This window comes from Schistocerca cancellata, chromosome 7 (assembly GCF_023864275.1).
Source record: "Schistocerca cancellata isolate TAMUIC-IGC-003103 chromosome 7, iqSchCanc2.1, whole genome shotgun sequence".
Taxonomy (NCBI): Eukaryota; Metazoa; Arthropoda; class Insecta; order Orthoptera; family Acrididae; genus Schistocerca; species Schistocerca cancellata.
This window is the reverse complement of record NC_064632.1, coordinates 519,198,228-519,224,952: the sequence shown is the minus strand read 5'-3', so window position 1 is coordinate 519,224,952 and position 26,725 is coordinate 519,198,228. Positions and strand designations below refer to the sequence as shown.

Sequence of the window (26,725 nt, the reverse complement as noted above, 5' to 3'; positions counted from 1 at the left end):
AGTGGTTTAGGGAAATCACGGAAATCGTAAATCCGGATGCCCGACGGGGGGATTTGAACAGTCGTCCTCCCGAATGCAAGTCTATCATGCTAAACACTGCGCCACCTCGTTCACTGGCAGGAGAAAGGCGGGTTGCTTTCTTAGCATTCGCCGAACCCACAAGGCATCGTCAGAAACACACATATATATACACACACGCACACACACACACACACACACACACACACACACACACACACACAAGAATGTGTGCGCACATAACATGTTAAATGGGTGTCTTCGTTACCTCAAGCCTTCATTATCTCAAACTTTTGCAAAGGAATCCAGTTCTTGTAATCATTGTTGAATTACCAAAGCTTTGTAATTTTTGTTACGAACAATTTTCTCAGCAACACAGGTTGATGGATATTTCACTTTCTCGAGAGCTGCTGCATAGAAAGCTTCTTCTGCAGGCTGAGAATAATAATCTTCAAGTAGATATGATCTCAGATTGCTTTCTTTGACTTTACAAATTTTTGACTTTACAGAAGCTGAATTTTTGAGTAGAACAGTTTGCAGTATAATTTTTTCCAAAACAGTCTTCAATTCGACATCTCCAACGAAATCTCCTGCTTTTAATTTAAGTAGGTGAGATTCAGTCATTTTTGTTTTTTTATGCGGAGAAGATTAAGGGCTATTATTCTTTACACCAGGTGGTTTTATTTTTATTGTCCTGTGTTCTGTGCGACTTTATTCTCGTACCAAACTTTGTACAATATTAATGCATTTTAGGAAGTTTGAATAGTATTTACTTAAGAGTTTTGTTGGAGCGATCAACCATGGGAGCTACCATATATGAAAAAGTGCAGTAATGATTAACTTTGATATATTGCATTATTTTTTTAAACTAGCATTGCAAAATTCCTTTCCTACATCAGCCTTTGTAAATGTGATGATATTCGTCAGTTTTCGCTGTATACATTTTTAAGTGCATCTGCTTCTACTGTACCACGTTTATAATTCGTAGTAGCAACCCATGTGTTTTAAGGAGTAAACATTGGTCACTGCTGATAAACATTTACAGTCAGAATTCCATGTGAAATAAGGAATCATCGTCTCCTAAGTCTGTTTGGTGAAAATCGTCAAAACCCTTTGTGAAAACAGATGTTCTTGGACATATCCTGTATAGCAGGAAGATGCAGCTCAGCCGGTCGGTGTGGTCGAGCGGTTCTAGGCGCTACAGTCTGGAACCGAGCGACTGCTACGGTCACAGGTTCGAATCCTGCGTCGGGCATGGATGTGTGTGATGTCCTTCAGTTAGTTAGGTTTAAGTAGTTCTAAGTTCTAGGGGACTGATGACCTCAGATGTTAAGTCCCATAGTGCTCAGAGCCATTTGAACCATTTGATGCATCTCAGTAGCGATGGCAGCTTGAATTTCTCATGCTTCTTCAACTAATGATGTTATTTGAAGCTAAATGGTCTTGCCATGAGGATATTGGACTAAAATGTTCGACTATATACAATACAGGTCATAGTTTCAATAGAATGTAGAGAAATGAATAAAAGGTTCACGATATTCTACATTCCAGGCTGAACTATAATTTTCAAAGTAGTGTTAATCTGGCTTATACTAAGCACTCATCCTCAGTTACGCTGCAGGATCTTGCCAACGTATTTAAACGAAACAAAATACAAAGTGTGTTTGTATTTACCAGTAGAATGAGATCTACATCTGATTAAGCCAATTCTCATTCAGCTTTCATTTCTCTCATAACAATAATAGTCACTATCTCTTCGCAATTCCCACAACATTTTTCTTGCAATAAGCAGAGATTGAAAATAACATTTTATTAGCAGTCGCACGTTAGCTTCGGCCCCAAAGTCAATCATCAGTTACAATGCAAAATTTTTTCTCCATATTTTTCGGCAGTGGACAACCTGATATTCCCGTCACTTTGAAAAAGAGAAAAGATGTTTTTTACTTAATGTGCTTTTTAAACAGTTTAAATGGCATTGAAATAACGCGTTGTTATAATGCTCAGGAAAGAAAGCCTCGTCTTATTTGCAAAGGGACGCTGCAAGGATTTCTAAAATATGTAAGAAACGGACATATACAATAGTTACAGTTACCTAATATCGGCAACTTTTCAACGTCCAAATTCAGACAGGTAGGCGGATATACAGCTCAGCTGACGTGCTTCGGCAAGACAACACACGCACACGACGGCCGACTGTACTTTAGACTAAGCCAACGTGCACCTGCTAACCTCTCAAAGACACCAGGGAAGACGAATGGAATATTGCAGAATTTGAAACACGAACAGCTGCTAGCATGAGTTTCTTAGAAGTAGATACCTTAGGGGTTGCGAAGCAACTCAAATCGCTTGATACGGGCAAGTCTTCAGGTCCAGATTGTATACCGATTAGGTTCCTTTCAGATTACGCTGATACAATAGCTCCCTACTTAGCAATCATATACAACCGCTCGCTCACCGATAGATCTGTACCTACAGATTGGAAAATTGCGCAGGTCGCACCAGTGTTTAAGAAGGGTAGTAGGAGTAATCCATGTAACTACAGACCTACATCATTGACGTCGGTTTGCAGTAGAGGTTTGGAGCATATACTGTATTCAAACATTATGAATCACCTCGAAGGGAACGATCTATTGATACGTAATCAGCATGGTTTCAGAAAACATCGTTCATGTGCAACGCAGCTAGCTCTTTCTTCGCACGAAGTAATGGACGCTATCGACAGAGGATCTCAAGTTGATTCCGTATTTCTAGATTTCCGGAAAGCTTTTGACACCGTTCCTCACAAGCGACTTCTAATCAAGCTGCGGGCCTATGGGGTATCGTCTCAGTTGTCGACTGGATTAGTGATTTTCTGTCAGGAAGGTCGCAGTTCGTAGTAATAGACGGCAAATCATCGAGTAAAACTGAAGTGATATCAGGTGTTCCCCAGGGAAGCGTCCTGGGACCTCTGCTGTTCCTGATCTATACAAATGACCTGGGTGACAATCTGAGCAGTTCTCTTAGGTTGTTCGCAGATGATGCTGTAATTTACCGTCTAGTAAGGTCATCTGAAGACCAGAATCAGTTGCAAAGCGATTTAGAAAAGATTGCTGTATGGTGTGGCAGGTGGCAGTTGACGCTAAATAACGAAAAAAGTGATGTGATCCACATGAGTTCCAAAAGAAATCCGTTGGAATTCGATTACTCGATAAATAGTACAATTCTCAAGGCTGTCAATTCAACTAAGTACCTGGGTGTTAAAATTACGAACAACTTCAGTTGGAAAGACCACATAGATAATATTGTGGGGAAGGCGAGCCAAAGGTTGCGTTTCAAAGAGACAGCTTACACTACACTCGTTCGTCCTTTGTTAGAATATTGCTGCGCGGTGTGCCCGCATCTCGTGGTCGTGCGGTAGCGTTCTCGCTTCCCACGCCCGGGCTCCCGGGTTCGATTCCCGGCGGGGTCAGGGATTTTCTCTGCCTCGTGATGGCTGGGTGTTGTGTGCTGTCCTTAGGTTAGTTAGGTTTAAGTAGTTCTAAGTTCTAGGGGACTGATGACCATAGATGTTAAGTCCCATAGTGCTCAGAGCCATTCGAACCATTTTGCTGCGCCGTGTGGGATCCTTACCAGGTGGGATTGACGGAGGACATCGAAAGGGTGCAAAAAAGGGCAGCTCGTTTTGTGTTATCACGTAACAGGGGAGAGAGTGTGGCAGATATGATACGCGAGTTGGATTGGAAGTCATTAAAGCAAAGACGTTTTTCGTCGCGGCGAGATCTATTTACGAAATTTCAGTCCCCAACTTTCTCTTCCGCATGCGAAAATATTTTGTTGAGCCCAACCTACACAGGTAGGAATGATCATCAAAATAAAATAAGAGAAAGTTTGAACACAAAGATTTAGGTGTTCGTTTTTCCCGCGCGCTGTTCGGGAGTGGAATGGTGGAGAGATAGTATGATTGTGGTTCGATGAACCCTCTGCCAAGCACTTAAATGTGAATTGCAGAGTAGTCATGTAGATGTAGATGTAGACATTTAACTTAGGTAACGGGTTCGTACTGCCGGCTCTTGAACTCTGCCTATGCTCTATCTGATCAAAAGTATACGGACATCACTATGTATGAAGCTGATCACTGTACGTCATGAGAGGCGCAACCTCCTGTACCTCCTTGGTACACAAAACGGGTCAGAACACTGTTGCAGAAACAACGAAACAAAGACGCCAAATTTAAACAGGCGCAAAATCCCCAAGAATGGCGATCTTTTACAGAAGCTCGAAATTTAGCGCGGACTTCAATGCGAGATGCTTATAACAGTTTCCACAACGAAACTTTTTCTCGAAACCTGGCAGAAAATTCAAAGAGATTCTGGTCGTATGTGAAGTATGTTAGCAGCAAGAAACAATCAATGCCTTCTCTGCGCGATAGCAAGGGAGATACTAGCGAAGACAGCGCTGCCAAAGCAGAGTTACTAAACACAGCCTTTCGAAATGCCTTCACAAAAGAAGACGAATCGAGAACAGCTGCCAACATGAGTAATGTAGACGTAAATATCCTCGGAGTAGTGAATCAACTTAAATCACATAATAAAAGCAAGTCTTCTGGTCCAGACTGTATACCACTTAGGTTCCTTTCTGAGTATGCTGATGCATTAGCTCCAGACTTAACGATCATGTACAACCGATCGCTCGACGAAAGATCCGTACCCAAAGACTGGAAAGTAGCACGGGTCACACCAATATTCAAGAAAGGTAGTTGCAGTAATCCACTAAATTACAGGCCCATATCGTTAACGTCGATATGCAGCAGGATTTTGGAACATATATTGTGTTCAAACATTATGAATTACCTCGAAGAATACAGTCTATTCACACACAGTCAACATGGGTTTAGAAAACATCGAACTTGTGAAACACAACTAGCTCTTTATTCACATGAATCGTTGAGTTCTATTGACATGGGATTTCAGATCGATTCAGTATTTCTGAATTTCCAGAAGGCTTTTGACACTGTACCACACAAGCAGCTCGTAGTGAAATTGCGTGCTTATGGAATACCGTCTCAGTTACGTGACTGGATTTTTGATTTCCTGTCAGAGAGGTCACAGTTCGTAGTAACTGACGGAAAGTCATCGAGTAAATCAGAAGTGATTTCTGGCGTTCCCCAAGGTAGTGTTATAGGCCCTTTGCTGTTCCTTATCTATATAAACGATTTAGGAGACAATCTGAGCAGCCGTCTTCGGTTGTTTGCAGATGACGCTGTCGTTTATCGACTAATAAAGTCATCAGAAGATTAAAAAAAACTGCAAAACGATTTAGAGAAGATACCTGAATGGTGCGAAAAGTGGCAGTTGACCCTAAATAACGAAAAGTGTGAGGTCATCCACATGAGTGCTAAAAGGAACTCGTTAAACTTCGGTTACACGATAAATCAATCTAATCTAAAAGCCGTAAATTCAACTAAATACATAGGTATTAAAATAAGGAACAACTTAAATTGGAAGGAACACATAGAGAATGTTGTGGGGAAGGCTAATCAAAGACTGCGTTTTATTGGCAGGACACTTAGAAAATGTAACAGACCTTCTAAGGAGACAGCCTATAATACGCTTGTCCGTCCTCTTTTAGAATACTGCTGCGCGGTGTGAGATCCTTACCACATACGACTGACGGAGTACATCGAAAAAGTTCAAAGAAAGGCAGTACGTCTTGTATTCTCGCGAAATATGGGAGAGAGTGTTAGATAAATAATGCAGGATTTGGGCTGGACATCAGAAAGGCGTTTTTCTTAGCGACAGAATATTCTCACGAAATTCTAGTCACCAACTTTCTCCCCAGAATGCGAAAATATTTTGTTGACACCGACCTACATAGGGAGGAACGATCACCACGATAAAACAAGGGAAATCAGAGCTCGTACGGAAAGATATAGGTGTTCATTCTTTTCGCGCGCTATACGAGATTGAAATAATAGAGAATTGTGAAGTTGGTTCGATGAACCCTCTGCCAGGCACTTAAATGTGATTTGCAAAGTATCCAGGTAGATGTAGATATAGAACCCGCCAGGATAAAAGTAAGCTGTGAGCGATGGTCGTCAGCAGAGAAGCAGTCACGTCAGGAGAGTTCACTGATTTTGAATTTGGACTAGTCAAATGGTTCAAATGGCTCTGAGCACTATGGGACTTAACTTCTGAGGTCATCAGTCTCCTAGAACTTAGAACTACTTAAACCTAAGCTAAGGACATCACACACATCCATGCTCGAGGCAGGATTCGAACCTGCGACCGTATCGGTCGCGCGGTTCCAGACTGAAGCGCCTAGAACCGCTCGGCCACCACGGCCGGCTGGACTAGTCATTTGATATCACATAATTAACAGATCCATCTGGGACATTTCAAATCTCCTAAAGCCGCCAAGTCGGTTGTCAGCGATGTAATTGTGAAATGGAAACGTGAAGGAACAACCACAGCCAAACAAAGACCAGGCAAAACCTTATGCAGTGATGACTATGGACCGTCAAGCATTGCGGAGGGTGGTTGTGTAAAGTCGCATGAAATCAGTGGAAGAAATCACGCGTCGGTTGAAAAGCGCTACCAGTAGTTCAGCTGGCTCAATAGCTGTGTGTAGGGACTTCAAAAGAATGGCGTAAAATGGTCGAGTAACTCCTCTTAATCCACACATTTCTGTAGTAAGAGCTAAGTGATACTGGAAGTTGTATAAATAGTGGGGCCACTCAACAGCGGATGACTGAGAACGTGTGCTTTAGAGTTATAAATCACACTATACCCTGCGGCAAGCCGATGTGCCATCCATCATCTGTTGTGCCAGCAGTGAAGTAGAGGAGATGGTGTTACGTACGGGAGGGTTTCTCATGGTGAGGATATAATCCCCTTATTGCGCTTCGGAAAACGGTTAATGGTGAAATATTGAAACATATTTTACGGGACTGTGTTCTGCGTACACTAGAAAACAGTTCAGAGATTATGGCCCTGAGCACTATGGGACTTAACTTCTGAGGTCATCAGTCCCCTAGAACTTAGAACTACTTAAACCTAACTAACCTAAGGACATCACACACATCCATGCCCGAGGCACGATTCGAACCTGCGACCGTAGCGATCACGCGGTTCCAGACTGAAGCGCCTAGAACCGCACGGCCACATCGGCCGGCGTTCAGAGATTATGGTTGTATCAGCATAACAATACACCTTGTCACAAAGCTGCGCCTGTAAGACAACAGTATGTGCACATCAACATTCCTGAAATGGACTAGCCTATCAAGAGCACCAACATTAACTAAACGGAACAGCTTTGGTATGAGAACGTCGATTTTGCTCCAGACTTTAGCATCCAACGTCACTACCCTCTCTGATCTTTGCTCTTGAGGAAGAATGGGCCGTCATTTCTCCACAGATATTCAGACATTTCATTCTGTCTCGCCAACATAGTTAAGCCATCATTAACATGAAGGGTGGACACTGCCCATATTAATGTCCACTAATAGGTGTCCGAATGTTTTCCCTCAAATAGTACATCTTCAGTCCTACTCTGAAATAGAATACGATCTCTCGCTTCATGTTCTAAAGCTCCGAAGCATACTGTTCCATATGCCAAATTCCACGTAATAATTTCGTGAACTGTTTCCAAATCTTTAGAATTTGCGAATAGAACCTTTTATGGCTGAGTTTTTAACTAACTGAGTTTAGTTGAGTCTTCATTTCCCACGGCCATCATAAACTTCAGGTAATAATCACTGCTTCCCGAAATTCCTCCAACAGATATTATTTCATTATCCTGTGAATTATTGCATGCCGCTTTTGATGATGCAATAATAATCGGGCTATCAATTCATCCGGGTTATTCCAGTGGACATAGCTGATATGTGTTGACGATTCAATGGAGACCATCTTCCAATATTTAACGTTAAGTTCGTTTGCTCCATGCCTGTACATTCGCATGACCATATGTAATTATCTCTCAATGACGATCCAACACATTTAACTCATTATATTACAGAACTGAATAACATCTCCAGCTTCAAAAGATAGTGAGTAACATACCTACTGAACCAAGAACAATATCTGTATTCCAGAATGAAATTCTCACTCTTCAGTGGAGTTTGCGCTGTTAGGAATCTTCCTCGCAGACTAAAACTATGTGCCGGACGATGTTCGATCCCATAACCTTTGCCTGTCTCGAACAAGTGTTCGCTACCTACGACCCCTCCTCACAGCTTTACTTCCGACAATACCCCGTCTCCTAGCTTCCAAATTTCATAGAGGTTCTCCTGCGAAACTTGCAAAACTAGCACTCTTGGAAGAAACGATAATGCGGAGACATGGCTTTGCCACAGCTTGGGAGATTTTTCCAGAATGAATTTTGCAGTCTCCAGCGGAGCGTGCGCTAATGTCTAGTCTTGTCCTTGAACGCATTCGTTTCCCCCCAACATCCTTCCTTCCATCCAGACCTCCCCCTTTCCCATTGCTCTTGGCTGATGCAGTCTACCTAAATTTCCCTCTCACAGAACTCGCGACATCAGAATATATTACTTTTGTACACCTATAAATACTTTTAAATAATTTTACATCTGTGTGTGTGTGTGTGTGTGTGTGTGTTGGGGTTTATGGGCGCTCAACATCGAGGTCATCAGTGCCCTGACACACATTAAAAGGAACGAATGTGGACGACCTAAGAAAACTGAGGCACACACGCAAAGAAAGCAGGAAAAGAAAGAAAATGCTATATAAGAAAGTAAACCCGAAGGAAAGGGATAACAGAGCAACAAGAATGCCACTGAAATTGTCACTGGCTGGCTACTTACATAAAATATGGGCGAGCTTGTCACACAGTGAGCAAATTAAAATCCTCTCCCTAAAATCTTTGTAAAAACATTTGACATGGCACAGAACTTTAAAACTTTAACCACATTCGTCCGAGAGTTGCCTAAAAGAGTTGGCAGGTCCGCTGGCAAGTCAGCCGCGGCCCGCTGGTCAGAAAATAAAACGCAATCCAATAAAACGTGGCGCACAGTTACCTGGACGCCGCAAGCACCACACATTGGAGGGTCTTCTCGCCGGAGATTTACATCTGTCAGTGTCACAACTATTACTAGTGACAATAGCAGCAACAGCACAAGTAGTAGGAATATTAACTCGACTACTTCCTAGTCAGTACTATTTATTCGCGTTGTTTCTGCATACACCCATCTCATTTTTAATTTCATCAGTTCTATTTTATTATTATATTTCATATTAAGATCATTGTTATTTTACAGGTAACTCTCATGTAAAAAAAATACTTTATCTAAAGGCACAAACCTTGTCAGGTCAAATAAATAAATAAAAATGAATAGTTTCTTGCGAATTTCAAACATATTGTACCATTTTACATTGTCTAAAGCTTTTCCTAGGTCGGGAAATCCTATTTATGTGTTTAGATTTTTCTTAGGTCTTGCATCAATCGCAAGGTGCAACGACAGAACTGCCTCTCTTGTACTTTTACATTTCCTAAGCCAAACTGATCGTCATCTAACTGCTCCTCCATTCCTTTTCAATTTTTCAGTATATTATTCTTGTGAGCAACTTGGATGCATGAGCTGTTAAACTGATTGTACGATGAAACTTCCTGGCAGATTAAAACTGTGTGCCGGACCAAGACTCGAACTCGGGACCTTTGCCTTTCGCGTGAAAGTGCTCTACCATCTGAGCTACCCAAGCACGACTCACACCCCCGTCCTCACAGCTTTACTTCCGCCAGTACCTCGTCTCCTACCTTCCAAACTTTACAGAAGCTCTCCTGCGAACCAGTATTTTGAGGACACTGGCTTCTCGTTCTCACTTTTTCTTCGATAACTTCCGAAATGCCGCCCCACTAATTTTTCACGTTTGCTTTTTTCACTGTTATTCATGTTATGGCACTTACAGAATTTTCAACCAAACAGTCAAAACAAAAGAAAAAAAATCTTTAAATACGGAGCGATGAACTAACCAACTCGGATTACTCGACGTAATTGTGGTGTGAAAGAATTACAATACAGAATAATTTACTGCAATTTCATGGTCGCCTGTTCCTCCGTTGTCAGCGAACAGTAAAAGCACAGCTGCCGGCTGGTATTCGTCTCTTAAAGAAACGGGACAGTCCCTTCTTTGGCTTCTGTTTCCCGCGTCGCCGAAATTTTAGCTGGGATGCAAATATTTTCTGAATATTCTTGACAATGTCTTTCTAATTTAAAGAGCAAATAATTTTTGCAATGTCTTGCCGTGAGGTGTGCTGGATCGACTCTTATCCCACTTATTCTCATAACATTTTAGCGGTTTCTATGGGCAGAGAAGACAGACTACAAAGTGTAAGTAGTCTTGTTGACAGTTGATGTGGCGTGTTGTCATATGTGTGAACACTGCTGTTATGTCTACACCCGAATGCACCTTTTGTTCCAACATAAAATAAAAATAACCTTTCCTCTAAGAAAAAAAGCTTAGTTAAGTAGTTTAATATAAAATTTCCAATGCCACGTACTATTCGATTGTACACAGTGTGAACTTTGATATCGCGCAGGCTGCAGCACAATAAATGAGACAAACGAAAGTTGGTTACTTCTCCTTTTTGCGCCAAAAAGATAACAAAGTAAATAAATAGACAAAGTTTCTAAACTCTTGTGAAGCATATTTCACTAATTATTAGGTATTCTGCTTATGTTCTTTTCGTATAAACATGTATATAAAAATATAAAACATTCCCTGGACAACATGTTTTGTTAAACGGGTGTCATTAAATCAAAGCTCAGATACTGAAGACTACACAGCTTTGACATTAATTACAGTAATGGAGGGTTGACTTGATACTTCCTTGTAATTTCTACAAGAAATTTAAACAGAGTTGGGTTTTACATACTGAGGCCGGTATTTTCACGAAGAAAATAATGGTAGGATTGAGTAGCAGCCGACAATTCTCGGAATAATAACATTTCAAACATTGTATTGTACATTGCCATCCTGACAGCTTACTTCAAAATATTTTGAACAATCATTGGAATCCTGACAGCTTACTTCAAAATATTTTGAACAATCATGAAGATGATACCAGACAGAAACCCAATGTTAAATTTCCATTCAGTCACTAAGTAAACTATGTATATTTCCAAGCTTGTATTGTCGAATTTCGTTCTTAAGGCTTACTTACACCAACAAGTTGTTTAACAATATTAAAAATGTTTGTCGTTTGTAATCGCAGTTATTTCAAAACGTAATAGGTTAAAATGAGTACAGAGCAAAAAATGCCACCCCCTTAAGGTGCGACCCCTAGGCCCGTTATTAGTGGGCGTATATGTAAATCCGCCACTGGCTTGAGTACTAATTATTCTTCATTTATCACTGTCCAAATTAAAAAATATCGATAAAACGAACATTGCACTAGACTAATTTAGAGTCTCCCTATCAAATGGGAACATAAAGTTACATTTTATTATTTTTTTAATGGAAAACAAACTGACAGTTTCCGTTGACACTGAGTGTTGAATGAAAAATGTAATGAGCGGTATAAGTTTGCGGTAACTCCAGTTATTGCAAATATCTGCCAGAATACCAAAGAAAAAGCGCCAGACGACTCTTAGAAGGGACAAACTGTATGTGAACAACAGAAACAGCAAGGTGTTTCAAAAGCAGAAATTGAAAATTTAGTGTTGAACAGCTAATTATATGGGAGGTAATTATATGTTTGTATGTATTTGCCTCTAAAAACGAAGTATTTATCTCCTAAAATTCAGGTTGATCACATCTGACACTAGTTTGTATGCATTCTGGATCAAATGTGACACCTGATTGTCAGATTTCCCGCGTGTAAATACAGGGCAAAAGCATCACGTCATCATGATTCACCCTTCTCCTGAACCACGCTCTCTTCAATAGGCAAATTAGGCAAATCCCTTCCATCCCATCCTGAACATCCATTTCCCCTCTCCCCTTACCCCACCCCATTCCTAAGCCATGTCCAGTTCTTGGCAATACACATCAAAGAGATTCTACACAAATGGTGTTACACATACTTAGCCCCCTTAATAACAGCTCGATATTTTAGTGCCGTATTAGCTCGTCCAATCACATCTTTCAACTAATACTTAAGCTAGCCTTAGAAACAGGTTAGAAGTTCTCTGACTGGCCTCTTCCCAACAAAGGGACGTCGTTTAGAAAGAGAAGTGGAGTAGGGAGAGGCGATGAAGGGGTAGGGGAGAGGGGGAGTGGGAGGGCTAGACGGAGGGAAGATTTGTAGCTATCGAAGGTTTAGGAGAGAAGTAGGGTGTAATGGCGTCATGCATTTGCCCCTGCCCGTGAATACAGGCAAGCTGACAGTCGAAGGTCAAATTTGATCCAGAATCCACAATTAAATTGTCACTCTGCAGTGGAGTGTGCGCTGATATGAAACTTCCTGGCAGATTAAAACTGTGTGCCGGACCGATACTCGAACTCGGGACCTTTGCCTTTCGCGGGCAGTTGCTCTACCAGCTGAGCTATCCAACCACGACTCGCGCCCCGTCCTCACAGCTTCAATTCTGCCAGTATCTCGTCTCCTACCTTCCAAACTTCACAGCTGCCGCGTTCGCAGGAGAGCTTCAGTGAAGTCTGGAAGGTAGGAGACAAGATACTGGCAGAATTGAAGCTGTGAGGACTTCACTGAAGCTCCCCTCTAACCCGGCAGCTGTGAAGTTTGGAAGGTAGGAGACGAGATACTGGCAGAATTGAAGCTGTGAGGTCAGGGTGCGAGTCGTGCTTGGGTAGCTCAATTGGTAGAACACTTGCCCACGAAAGGCAAAGGTCCCGAGTTCGAGTCTCGGTCCGGCACACAGTTTTAATGTGCCAGGAAGTTTCTTGATCCAGAATGTCCATCACCCTACCCGCCACCACAACCTGCCATTTCCACTGCGATAGGTACTCCCGATACACATTTCAACGTTAGTGTGTGGATGGCTCCTCATAAGATTTTACCTCCAATTCGTCTCTATGTCAAGGCTGGCGAGACTATAAACAGTTACTTCTTCCTGGTGTTTTCTGGCTTCCCCTTTAGTCTCTCGTGGGGCAGTCGCAATGGACAAGGCGGAGCTGTACTCGCGGTCCAACGGGCTCCAGCGGTGGGAGGCGTCGGCGGCGCTGGAGGCGGCGTGGCCGTCGCTGCGGTGGCCGGCGCCGCCCCTGCGAGTGCTCGACGTGGGCTGCGGCGCCGGAGACGTCACCGTCGACCTGCTACTGCCCAGGCTGCCTCCACACACCCAGGTTCGCATCACAGATTTGTCCTTTCCTCTAAACTCAACTGAGCTTATCTCCAGCAGTATGAATCCTCCAGGTCCAACAGCCCAATACCTCAGTGGGTTTCTTCCACCAACCCCCCCCCCCCCTTTAACCGACAGGAAGAACATGCTGTGATGTGCAGATGATTAGCTTTTTAGAGAAATCACACAAGGTTGGCGCCGGTGGCGTCACCTACAACGTGCTGACATGAGGAAAGTTTCCAACCGATTTCTCATTCGCAAATAGCAGTTGACCGGCGTTGCCTGGTGAAACGTTGTTGTGATGCCTCGTGTAAGGAGGATAAATGCGTACCATCACGTTTCCGACTTTGATAACGGTCGGATTATAGCCTATCGCTATTGCGGTTTATCGTATCGCGACATTGCTGCTCGCGTTGGTCGAGATCCAATGACTGTTAGCAGAATATGGAATCGATGGATTCAGGAGGGTAATACGAAACGCCGTGCTGGATCTAAACAGCCACGTACCACTAGCAGTCGAGATGACAGGCATCTTATCCACATGGCTGGTACGGATCGTGCAGCCACATATCGATCCCTGAGTCAACAGATGGGGACGTTTGCAAGACAACAACCATCTGCACGAACAGTTCGACGACGTTTGCAGCAGCATGGACTATCAGCTCGGAGACCATGGCTGCGGTTCCCATGACGCTGCATCACAGACAGGAGCGCCTGCGATTGTGTACTCAACAAAGGACCTGGGTGCACGAATGGCAAAACGTCATTTTTTCGGATGAATCCAGGTTATGTTTACAGCACCATGATGGTCGTATCCGAGTTTGGCGACATCGCGGTGAACGCACACTGGAAGCGTGTCTTCGTCATCGCCATACTGGCGTATCACCAGGCCTGATGGTATGGGGTGCCATTGGTTACACGTCTCGGTCACCTCTTGTTCGCATTGACGGCACTTTGAACAGTTTACGTTACATTTCAGATGTGTCTTGTGACCCGTGGCTCTACCCTTCATTCGATCCCTGCGAAGCCCTACATTTCAGCAGGATAGTGCACGACCGCATCTTGCAGGTCCTGTACGGGCCTATCTGGATACAGAAAATGTCCGACTGCTGCCCTGGCCAACACATTCTCCAGATCTCTCACCAACTGAAAACGTCTGGTCAATGGTGACCGAGCAACTGACTCGTCACCACACGCCAATCACTACTCTTGATGAACTATGGGATCGTGATGAAGCTGCATGGGCAGCTGTACCTGTACAAGCCATCCAAGCTCTGTTTGACTCAATACCCAGGCGTATCAAGACCGTTATTACGGCCAGAAGTGGTTGTTCTGGGTACTGATTTCTCACGATCTATGCATCCAAATTGCGTGAAAATGTAATCACATGCCAGTTCTAGTATAATATATTTGTCCAATGAATACCCGTTTATCATCTGCATTTCTTCTTGGTGTAGCAATTTAAATGGTCAGTAGTGTAAATAATATAAATATAAATAATATAAATAAATAAATATAAATACGTATGTATTACGAAAAGTCTTTAGTGAGCTCTAACACCAACACAGTTCCAGACGTGGCTATTCTAACTGCTAAAATATCTAACAAGCGTAAAATAGGTCGCATCTGACAGTAAGACGTGTATTTGGAAGGCCGCACCATTACTATTTTGCTGCTGAAAGTACTTCAGAAATTCCGTAGCAGCAGCAAAATTAAGTGACTTTAGATCTGCCACTAAATGTGATGCAGTACTACTGTAACAACTAAGACACAAATACGCGACCTGTACTCATAGCATATGTCATAGCATCCACTCTGGATAAAGGTGCATTACTGAAGCTGCCAGTCACGCCATCATAAAATTCCGGTATTCTCAAATGTGCCTCCCATCCGTAGCATGCTCACGACGAAGATCAGCACAGGTACTGTGTGAATGTCTCTCGTCAGGAAAACGGTGGCCGTATATTCCAATATCCGTCGCGTCACTGGAACATAAAGTCATACCGAATCCAAGACCAAAGTCTCACATGCCAACAACAGCTCGTAGGGGAGAGTGAAAACTTTGATGTAGACGACACTAATTGTGAGTTGGCTACAGAGGACAGCGATTCACTCACGCATCTTTGTCATAAAGGGTGGATGAAAAAGATACGTTCACAAGGGGGAAAAAGAAGATCTGTATTTGTCCTTTTGTTTCTCATAGTTTGTTGGTGATATGAAATCCTGTAATAAAAGTTCTATGAAGAGAAATTGGAGTTAACAATTGGCCTTGAGTAACTGAGGCATCCATCGTACATCTTTATAACGCAAAGTGGATGAAAAACCTTTTACGCTCGTTCGCCTTTCATTATCGACATAATCTGCTACACTTGCAATCAGATTCATAATCAGTTCTGATTTTAGAAAATTAACTATCTTTAATAACAATTGCTACACAGCGAAGAAGAGATGCCAATGAAGTATCAAGTGCATGACATGCTTAAACTACTTGAATAACTTAACAATACACTACGATTCAGATTTCAGTAAACTGAGACCCTCGTAATATAATCACAGCATTTGCTGTAGTATGGCTTCAACGTGAGCGTGGTTATGTTAGTGTGGAATCTCCTCTGCGCGCGTCTCATGTACTAAAAGTGATTACGAAGCGAGTGTGACGAACAAATTTCCGACCAAGGATGTAATGACTGTGTTATGTCATGTGAAGAAGACTCCAGGGAAGTAGAGGTACTTGCCGATTTTCGAAGAAGGCTTCTCCGTTCCTTGCCACATGCAGATGAACACTGAACTGCTTAATTAATTTATGGAGCATGTTCACTACTCTGGGGTTAATACCTCGCTGGTGTGGATGTTTATGTTCAGGGAGTCTGAGTATGTACGAGTCGAGACCGGTTATTGTTTCCACTAGTACCCCATACTGTCACATCTGACATTTATCGGCTATGCCGCTCAACAGTGCACTGTAGTCGACAACCTGTATGCATCTAAAATTACGGACCTTGAAAGCCAGGATTCACCAGAAGACATTATATTTTGCCAATGCCCTCAACAATTATATTGATGGACTGGGAAAAGGGGCGCAATTGGACGCGTGTGCGAACCGTCGACACGGATTGTACACAGTGCTCCAACTCAAGCCAAGACTTTGACCAAAGCTGTACGTCAGTTAGCGATATGCACATAAGATGGCGGCCATCCCGTGTCGCCATCACATTGCATGGTCGAGTACCTGCTCAAAGCTTTGTACGACTCGTGCGGTCGTGGCACTTCCCTTCACAAGTAGGACTACTCTTCGCTGGCGGTTAGCTTACCGTCAGGCCAACATTCCCGCTCACTCAAGAGAATGTGGCGAGGATCCTACATTTACGCCATGGTCATCTTTTTATATTGTTCATACTTTTTGCATAGCACTGAAAGACCTAAGTCGAAACAAGGCCCCAGGAGTAGACGACATTCCATTAGAACTACTGACAGCCTTGGGACAGCCAGGTCTAACAAAACTCTACCGCGGGACTGCTACGGTCGCAGGTTCGAATCCTGCCTCGGGCATGGATGTGTGTGATGTCCTTAGGTTAGTTAGGTTTAAGTAGTTCTGAGTTCTAGGGGACTGATGACCACAGAAGTTAAGTCCCATAGTGCTCAGAGCCATTTGAACCAACCAAAACTCTACCATCCAGTGAGCAAGATGTATCAGTCAGGCGAAATACCCTCAGACTTCAAGAAGAATATAATAATTCCAATCCCAAAGAAAGCAGGTGTTGACGCATGTGAAAAGTACCGAACTATCAGTTTAATAAGCCACGGCTGCAAAATACTAACACGAATTCTTTACAGACGATTGGAAAAACTGGTAGAAGCCGATCTCGGGGAAGATCAGTTTGGATTCCGTAGAAAAGCTGGAACACGTGGGGCAATACTGACCCTACGACTTGTCTTAGAAAATAGATTAAGGAAAGGCAAATATACGTTTCTAGCATTTGTAGACTTAGAGAAAGCTTTTGACAATGTTGACTGGAATACTCTCTTTCAAATTCTGAAGGTGGCAGGGGTAAAATACAGGGAGCGAAAGGCTATTTACAGTTTGTACAGAAACCAGATGGCAGTTATAAGAGTCGAGGGGCATGAAAGGGAAGCAGTGGTTGGGAAGGGAGTGAGACCTGGCTGTAGCCTATCCCCGATGTTATTCAATCTGTATATTGAGCAAGCAGTAAAGGAAACAAAAGAAAAATTCGGAGTAGGTATTAAAATCCATGGAGAAGAAATAAAAACTTTGAGCTTCGCTGATGACATTGTAATTCTGTCAACAGACAGCAAAGGACCTGGAAGAGCAGCTGATCGGAATGGACAGGAGGATATAAGATGAACATCAACAAAAGCAAAACGAGAATAATGGAATGTAGTCGAATTAAGTCGGGTGATGCTGCGGGAATTAGATTAGGAAATGAGACGCTTAAAGTAGTGAATGAGTTTTGCTATTTGGGGAGCAAAATAACTGATGATGGTCGACGTAGAGACAATATAAAATGTAGGCTGGCAATGGCAAGAAAAGTGTTTCTGAAGAAGAAAAATTTGTTAACATCGAGTATAGATTTAAGTGTCGGGAAATCGTTTATGAAATTATTTGTATGGAGTGTAGCCATGTATGGAAGTGAAACGTGGACGATAAATAGTTTAGACAAGAACAGAATAGAAGCTTTCGAAATGTGGTGCTACAGAAGAATGTTGAATATTAGGTGGATAGATCACATAACTAATGAGAAGGTATTGAATAGAATTGGAGAGAAAAGAAATTTGGTGCACAACTTGAGTAGAAGAGGGGATCGGTTGGTAGGGCATATTCTGAGGCATCAACGGATCACCAATTTAGTATTTGAGGGCAGCGTGCAGGGTAAAAATCGTAGAAGGAGACCAGGAGATGAATACACTAAACAGATTCAGAAGGATGTAGGTTGCAGTAGGTACTGGGAGATGAAGAAGCTTGCACAGGATAGAGTAGCATGAAGAGCTGCATCAAACCAGTCTCTGGACTGAAGACAGCAACAACAACTTTTTGCATATTCTTTTGGCTCTCTCCATATTTTCTTTAATGGAGTTCCAGTTTAGATGGTGGCTTTGATGGTCAACAAATGGCGTAGAGCACACGGCTCTGTTATGCGGAACAGATATAAACTAAGTGCAACAACCCGTTAAACTGATTTTGTATGCATAATGCATCTCCCATATGTGTATAAGACAACACGAATAAAAACGTTTCTCCTAAAAGAGTCCTCCATGATAGATATTGTTTCGACTGCTTCTCTTCTGTCGGAGGCACGGATTTTCCGCAACGGTCAGCTACTGTTGTTGTGACCGAACGAAACTATTTCCGCCCGACCACAATCGTAGGTTCTTCGATTGCTCTGAGAGCAGGTGCACCGAACTAGAACACAAGAAATATTAGCTCACTTTATTACAGAAATGAATAAAAGATTGACTTAACTTTGACATACTTCTTTGTCACATGAGTACTAGATAATTTACAACTATCTTCGATCAGCAAAGCATTACTTGATCCACTAATTAAGTAATTATTCTCTTGAAGTACAATTTTCAACATTAGCAACAGAATAAGATCATGTGAAACTTTAACTACTCGTTGGTCCTAGACGATGGTCTTGTCTGCTGTAGCTGAGATCTCTAACTGGGCTGAGTTCTTCCTGGCTCAGCTCTATATTGACCCCAGTGCGAGAGCACTGCTGTTGCTGAGAAGGAGGCGAGGTCTTCTGGACCGCCTACCATATATCGTTGCGGATTGCAGCGAATTCTCGGTGATGTCTGTAGTATCGATTCGCGTTGCCAACTCCGATGTGGCGCCGCGATCTCAGGACGATACCACAACTGTAATATTTAGGCTGCAGCTCCATATGCATAAAGAGATTTTACTCGCCACTAACGAAAGACCGTGTGGTAGTGATGATGAGCACTAAGACGCATTACAGCGGCATCGCTCTTGCAGCTGGTGGGCACAGACGTGTCGGCTGCCATGGTGGAGCACGCCGCGGAATTGTACGGGGCGGCGCACTCCGGCCTCAGCTTCCAGCTCCTCGACATTGCCGACCCTAACATCGACGCCTCGCCCGTCTACCAGCTGGCGCCATTCGACAAGATCTTCTCCTTCTTCTGCTTGCACTGGGTTCCGGAGCAAAGGTGAGGCCAGGCAATGTCGCTGCAGATATTTATGCAAATTATTTCTTGTTCTTTCTTCTCTCTGTACAAAGTAGAATTCCTACAAACTGTAGCAACCCTCTTACAATTTTTGAGCCTCATTAGATGCAAAGTGTGTATTGAATTCACTCTTCTTAACACCAAACGTGCGATAGTTTTATCTATTACGCATTCTACTGACTTTATCTTCCACATTCAGTCTCGTTTTCCGACCCACCAAGTTAGCTGAGAGCGCTAATGCGCTGCTCCTGCACTCGGGTAGGCGCGCCAGCCCCGGATCGAATCCGTCCAGCGGATTAACGACGAGGGCCGGTGTGCTGGCCAGCCTGGATATGGTTTTTAGGCGGTTTTCCACTTCCTACTAGGTGAATACCGGGCTGGTCCCCATGTTCCGCCTCAGTTACACGACTTGCAGACATTTGAACATGTTCGCACTATTCCATGGCTTACACTAGACGCAGACAGCTGGGGTACACTCGTTCCATCCCGAGAGGTGCGTGGTGGCGACAGAAAGGGCATCCAGCAATCCCTTAAAATTAACCATGCCAAATCTGACTGTAACCATGCCGACCCTGCGCAACATGTGGGACAAAGGCACTAGCAAAAGAAAACAAAGAGGTCCAGAAATAGAAATTTTACCAATCCCATTTCTAAATTTCAGTTCATGATGAAATTTTCTTTATATTTTTACAAAATTAACTTTAAATAATTTATTCCTTTTTGTTTTTACATAGGTTGACGACAAGCTTGTTTCAGCATTTGTGGCTTTTTCTGGTGTTACTTTTGACTTTACATTTGTATATCATTTTAATTCTACATCTATGTAAAAGCAGTATAAGATTTTTATCACGTATTATACTTATGTCTAGATGCAGGACTTACATAAAACATCTTGGAATGTAACTTCTTTTATTTACTACATTGTTAAAATAAGCAATGTATTTACCTTCTATAGAAACTTCATGTCATACACTGAAGAACCAAAGAAACTAGTACATCTGCCTAATATCGTGTAGGGCCCCCGCGAATACGCAGAAGTGACGCAACACGACGTGGCATGGACTGGTGCAGGAGGGAACTGACGCCACGAACCCTGTAGGGCTGTCCATAAATCCGTAAGAGTACGACGGGGTGCAGATCTCTTCTGAACAGCACGTTGCAAGGAATCCCACATTTGCTAATTAATGTTCATATCTGGGGAGTCTGGTGGCCAGCGGAAGTGATTAAACTCAGAAGAGTGTTCTTGGAGCCGCTCTGTAGCAATTCTGAATGTCTGGGATGTCGCATTCTCCTGCTGGAATTGCCCAAGTTGGTAGGAATGCACAATGAATATGAATGGATGCAGGCGATCAGGCAGGATGTTCACGTACGTGTCACATGTCAAAGTCGTATCTAGACCTATCAGGGGTCCCATGTCACTCCAACTGCACACAACCCATACCATTACAGAACCTCCACTAGCTTGAACTGTCCCCTGCTGACATTCAGCGTCCATGGATTCATAAAGTTGCCTCCATACCCGTACACGTCCATCCACTCGGTACAATTTGAAAAGAGACTCGTCCGACCAGGCAACATGTTTCCAGTCATCAAAAGTACAATGTCTGTGTTGACAGGCACAGGCGAGACGTAAAGCTTTGTGTCGTGCAGCCAGCAAGGTTATACGAGTGGGCCTTCGGCTCCGAAAGCCCATATCGATTATGTCATTTGTCCCGTTCTTGCAGGATCTTTTTCCGGCCACTGCGCAGTCGGAGATTTGATGTTTTACAGGATTCCTGATTTCACGATACACCTGTGAAATGGTCGTACGGGAAAATCCCCACTTCATCGCTACCTTGGAGATTCTGTGTCCCATCGCTCGTGCGCCGACTATAACACCATGTTCAAACTCACTCAAATGTTGATAACCTGCCATTGTAGTAGCAGTAACCGATCTAACAACTGCGCCAGACACTTGTTGTCTTACATAGGCGTTGCCGAACGCAGCGCCGTATTCTGCCTGTTTACACATCTCTGTATTTGAATGTGCATACCTATACCAGCTTCTTTGGCGCTTCAGTGTATTTGACAGTTTCCGATGCATTTTGCTTGCAAGTAAATTATGTCTTAGGTAGTCAGAGACATTTTTGACAGAGATATTTTGCGTTATACAGACGTGCAATCTTCATTTTATCTATTGTTTTTTGTTTATTGTGTTGTGTTCATCCCTGTTGTTTATCTATTATGTAAGTAAAGCCCAATGCCGACAACGTAGGATAACTACACATGAGATTCATTTGCGTTTTCAGGGTTTCTGGATCTGCTACTTATCTTTTGAAGGTTAGTAATCATTCCACGAAAGGAAAAGGGAGCGAGGCAAAAACGACTATCTATACACCTCCGTGCGAGACGTAAAGTCTCTGTCTTGTCCTCACGGTTCTCTGCGAAATGTACAGGGCTATTACAAATGATTGAAGCGATTTCATAAATTCACTGTAGCTCCATTCATTGACATATGGTCACGACACACTACAGATACGTAGAAAAACTCATAAAGTTTTGTTCGGCTGAAGCCGCACTTCAGGTTTCTGCCGCCAGAGCGCTCGAGAGCGCAGTGAGACAAAATGGAGACAGGAGCCGAGAAAGCGTATGTCGTGCTTGAAATGCACTCACATCAGTCAGTCATAACAGTGCAACGACACTTCAGGACGAAGTTCAACAACGATCCACCAACTGCTAACTCCATTCGGCGATGGTATGCGCAGTTTAAAGCTTCTGGATGCCTCTGTAAGGGGAAATCAACGGGTCGGCCTGCAGTGAGCGAAGAAACGGTTGAACGCGTGCAGGCAAGTTTCACGCGTAGCCCGCGGAAAATTGGCTCATGCCACAACTGGAGACCGACAGCGCCGACTTCATCTTTCAACAGGATGGTGCTCCACCGCACTTCCATCATGATGTTCGGCATTTCTTAAACAGGAGATTGGAAAACCGATGGATCGATCGTGGTGGAGATCATGACAGCAATTCATGTCATGGCCTCCACGCTCTCCCGACTTAACTCTATGCGATTTCTTTCTGTGGGGTTATGTGAAAGATTCAGTGTTTAAACCTCCTCTACCAAAAAACGTGCCAGAACTGCGAGCTCGCACCAACGATGCTTTCGAACTCATTGATGGGGACATGCTGCGCCGAGGGTGGGAGGAACTTGATTATCGGCTTGATGTCTGCCGAATCACTAAAGGGGCACATATCGAACATTTGTGAATGTCTAAAAAAACTTTTTGAGTTTTTGTATGTGTGTGCAAAGCATTGTGAAAATATCTCAAATAATAAAGTTATTGTAGATCTGTGAAATTGCTTCAATCATTTGTAATAACCCTGTACGTTGGCGGCAGTAGAATCGCATTGCAGTCAGTTGCAAATGCCCATTCCTACATTTTCTCAATAGTATCTCCCAAAAAGAACTTCGTGATCCCTATATCGACTGCCGTTTGAGTTCACGAAGCATCTCTGTAAAACATGTATGTTGATAGAATCTACCAGTAACTAATTTAGTATTGCGTTCCACAAATGATGCAAACCAGCTAACTAATGATTTCTCGTGCTCTGGTTGGAATTGGCGAACCTCACCACGCCAGCCAGTGATGCTGGCATACGTCACACGGCATACACCACATCTCGCCGTATTGCTCCCTCTCCCGGAGAAACAGCGACCTTCTTTCTCAAAAGCTCTCATTGAAGCCAACTATCGATCTCCTAATGTACATCTTGTCATGGTCCTCTGTATGACGCATTCGCGAATCCTCGAGTTCTCGTCATGTTGTTACACTGTCTTCAATATGATGAGCGCGAAGGTAGCCGCTCCTGTCTAAGCTTGCCACCGTCCATTGGGTCTTCAGTTTTCTCGAACCTTCCATCGTCAATCTAGGCCTCTGGACTGTAATAGGGCTTCATACGAAGAACATGGATGACGTATCTGTGCTTTTGCCTTATGAAGGATCATAATCCTCGACTAAATATGCGACGTCCGACGGACGACGAAGGGTACGATAAGGCCCAAAGTAGCGCTTTGCTAACATTTCCGATAGTCCTACTTCCCACAGAGGCGTAAAAATCCAAACCAGATCTCTCGAGCTGTATCTCACTTGGCCGGTGCTTGGCCTTATAGCGCTCGCGCTCGTTCTCCTGGGCGCCCAGGGTCGGTACACGAACAAGCTACCTTGTTCCTTTGGTGATATGTTTCATGTAGACATCGTGAGTAACGTCCTGCTCCTACGGGACCAACGTATCCATTGGAGCTTCGGCCTTGCAAGCAGGTAGAAATAACGGTGTAAAGCCTGTAGTGTCTTGCTTCGCCGTATTGTATGCGAATGTCACTATGTGCAGTATTGGATCCCAATTTCTCTAATCCAAATTATTGTACATCAAGAACTTACCTGCCAGCATCTTATAAAGCGTTGTGTGAGAGCATTCGTCTGTGTACGGTGGACAGTTGCCGTTCTATCACTAAACTGACATGTCGCAATGTCATCCATAAAAATTTTTGTTTTTTAGGACAAAATAGTCTCCAAGTAACCGAACATAACCATCTCCAGTCAATGATAGGTTCAGTTGGACGAGAGAAACCAGCCCTTTCCATGTAAACACAGCCCACACCATTATGAAGACACGATCAGCTAGCACAGTGCCTTGTTGACAACTCGGGTCCATGGCTTCGTGGGGTATTAGCCACTCCCGAACCCTAACACCAGCTCTTATTGACTGAAATCGGGACCCATGTGGTCAGGCCACAGTTTTCCAGTCATCTATGGTCCAACCGTTGGCCACGAGCCCAGGAGAGGCACTCCCGTCGCACGTCAGCTGTCCTAGCCCATTAACCTCTATTTTGCCGAACTGTCCTAACGGATACGTTCCTCGTACGTTCCATACTCATTTCGGCGGTTACTCCACGCAGTGTTGCTTATCTGTTAACACTGACAACTTTCCACAAACACAGCTGGAAGTTTGGAAATTTGTGGTAAGTTCTGTGGGACCAAACTGCTAAGGTAATTGGTCCCTAGTCTTACACATTACTTAATCTAACTTTAACTAGCTTACGCTAATGACAACACACACACCCTTGCCCGGGGGAGGACTCGAACCTCCGACAGGGAGAGCCGCACGAACCGTGGAAAGACGCCCTAGACAGCACGGCTACCCCCGCGCAGCAAACGCAGCTGCTCTCAGGCGTTAAGTGAAAGCTCTCGACCAATGTGTTGTTCGTGGTGAGAGATAATGCTTGAAATTTGGTATTCTCGGAACACTCGTGACACTGTTAATCTCGTAATACTGAATTCCGTAATGATTTCCGATACAGAATGTCACAAGCGTGTAGCTCAAACTACCATTCCGCGTTCAAAATCTGTTGATGGCCATTGAGCGGCCGTAATCACGTAAGAAACCGTTTCACATGAATCACCCGAGTACAAATGACAGCTCCGCCAATCCATTGCCCTTTTATATCTTGTGTACAGGCTAGCGACACTAACCACTGTGCCACACTGCATACACCACAGCTCGCAGCAGTATCTACAAGTAATGGCAATACACATTCTAAAGACAATTTTAAATAGGAAAGACTAAATTAAATTTTTCAAGAAGAAAAAATGGTGCAGAGCATAAAAAACTACACACCCTCATCTATATAATGGAAGTAGTAGAATAATGAAAGTATTCTGCGAACGCGACATAACGACAAACATACCAAGACATTTTCAGACAAGCAATAGCGTTTATGAAGATAAGAATCGAGGATGATTTGTCAAAAATTTCTTCATTTAGCACCTACAACAGTACTCAAACAGAATCATGAGTGCTACAGCTGAATTATTTGTAGTGCTTTTTGATACTCAAGTAGAGACGCCTCTGTGTTTCGTATTTTTGTAAACATCCAATAGTTCGTAAATTACTTTTCCTATGCATCAACAAAAAACAAACTTCGAGTGAACTACCTACACGCACTCCCTCAGGGATATGCATACTTGCTCGTTTTCTGTCATTGCTGAAATGTCGAATTTCCACTGTAAAAATTCTGTAATTTGTAGTAACATGCGAATGTAAAGAGTTGTACATAAATTCTGAATTCTGAGACTACTGTGTACACGAATTGGCAGGCAGGCAGCTGAAAATCTACACCGGCTGCTGAAACCAGGCGGTGAAGTGGTCCTGTCACTGCTGGCCCACTGCCCCATCTTCAGCGTGTACGAAGGACTGGCGCACAAACCCCAGTGGAAGGAGTACATGCAGGTAGGTACACAAGATCCAAAACATTCGACTAAAACACTCCGTAATCCAGTTCGCATGTTTCCTGTGAAGCATTATTTGTAGCTACTATAAAGAGCAACTAGAAATGAGAAACAACATATGGTATTCAAAGCTTTCGCAGCAAGACTTATACATTTCTGTGTTATCAATGACAACAAAAATAAAGTTTTACAACTAATCAGAGGCTTCTGAGTACTGCTGTAAAAGCAGAATGACAATGCCACATAGCTATCACACAATGGAGCTATGGTGTACATCAAAGTAGGAGTTACCACAACTTGTATGCTCATTGCCCGTAAACATGTTCCAAATGGTGGCCTGTGGTAACTGGATCACTGTCGTACCCTCCTTCCACCACTTTCCTAGTTATGAAGTGCAGAGAAAAAAGAACATTTACAATGGGGTGACAGAAATCGTGGTATAAAATCGTGTCCGACCTCCTTTTCCCCAGCATAGTGGAGAAACTCGACGTGGCATGAAATCAACAAGTCAATGGAAGTTCCCTGCAGAAATATGGAGGCATGTTGCCTCCTTAGCCGCCCATAATTGCGAAAGTGTTGCCGGTGCAGGATTTTGTGCAATAATTGGCCTCTCGATTACGTCCCATAAATGTCCAATGGGATTTATAGTGGACGATCTGGGTGGCCAAATCATTCGATCGAGTTGTCCAGAGTGTTCTTCGAAGCAGTCGCGAACAGTTGAGGCCTGGTGACATGGTGCATTGTCATCCATAAAAATTACATCTTTCTTCGGGAAAAATTAGCCGAACATAACCTTTCCTTCTGATTATCGCTTCTGTTCGACCAGAGGACCCAGTCCGTTCCATGGAAACACAGCCTCCACTTTTGAAGTCACCACCAGTTTCCACGGTGCCTTTTTGGCCACTTGGTGCCATGGCTGCTTGGGGTCTGCACCACAATCGAACCTTACCACCAGCTCTTACCAACGGAAATCGGGACTCATCTGAACAGCCCACGGTTGGTC

At 43.4% G+C, this 26,725-nt stretch overlaps 1 protein-coding gene across 1 annotated transcript in view; it reads left to right on the top strand.

Annotated features, from left to right (window-relative positions):
- The window catches only part of LOC126092142 (juvenile hormone acid O-methyltransferase-like), a 40,814-nt gene that overhangs the window by 5,046 nt on the left and 9,043 nt on the right, over window positions 1–26,725 (top strand). Inside the window, exons 2-4 of the mRNA XM_049907609.1 lie at window positions 13,054–13,259; window positions 19,251–19,441; window positions 25,591–25,723. Coding sequence (XP_049763566.1) covers window positions 13,074–13,259; window positions 19,251–19,441; window positions 25,591–25,723 — 510 coding nt within the window. The 5' untranslated portion in view covers window positions 13,054–13,073. The remainder of the gene's footprint in view (window positions 1–13,053; window positions 13,260–19,250; window positions 19,442–25,590; window positions 25,724–26,725) is intronic.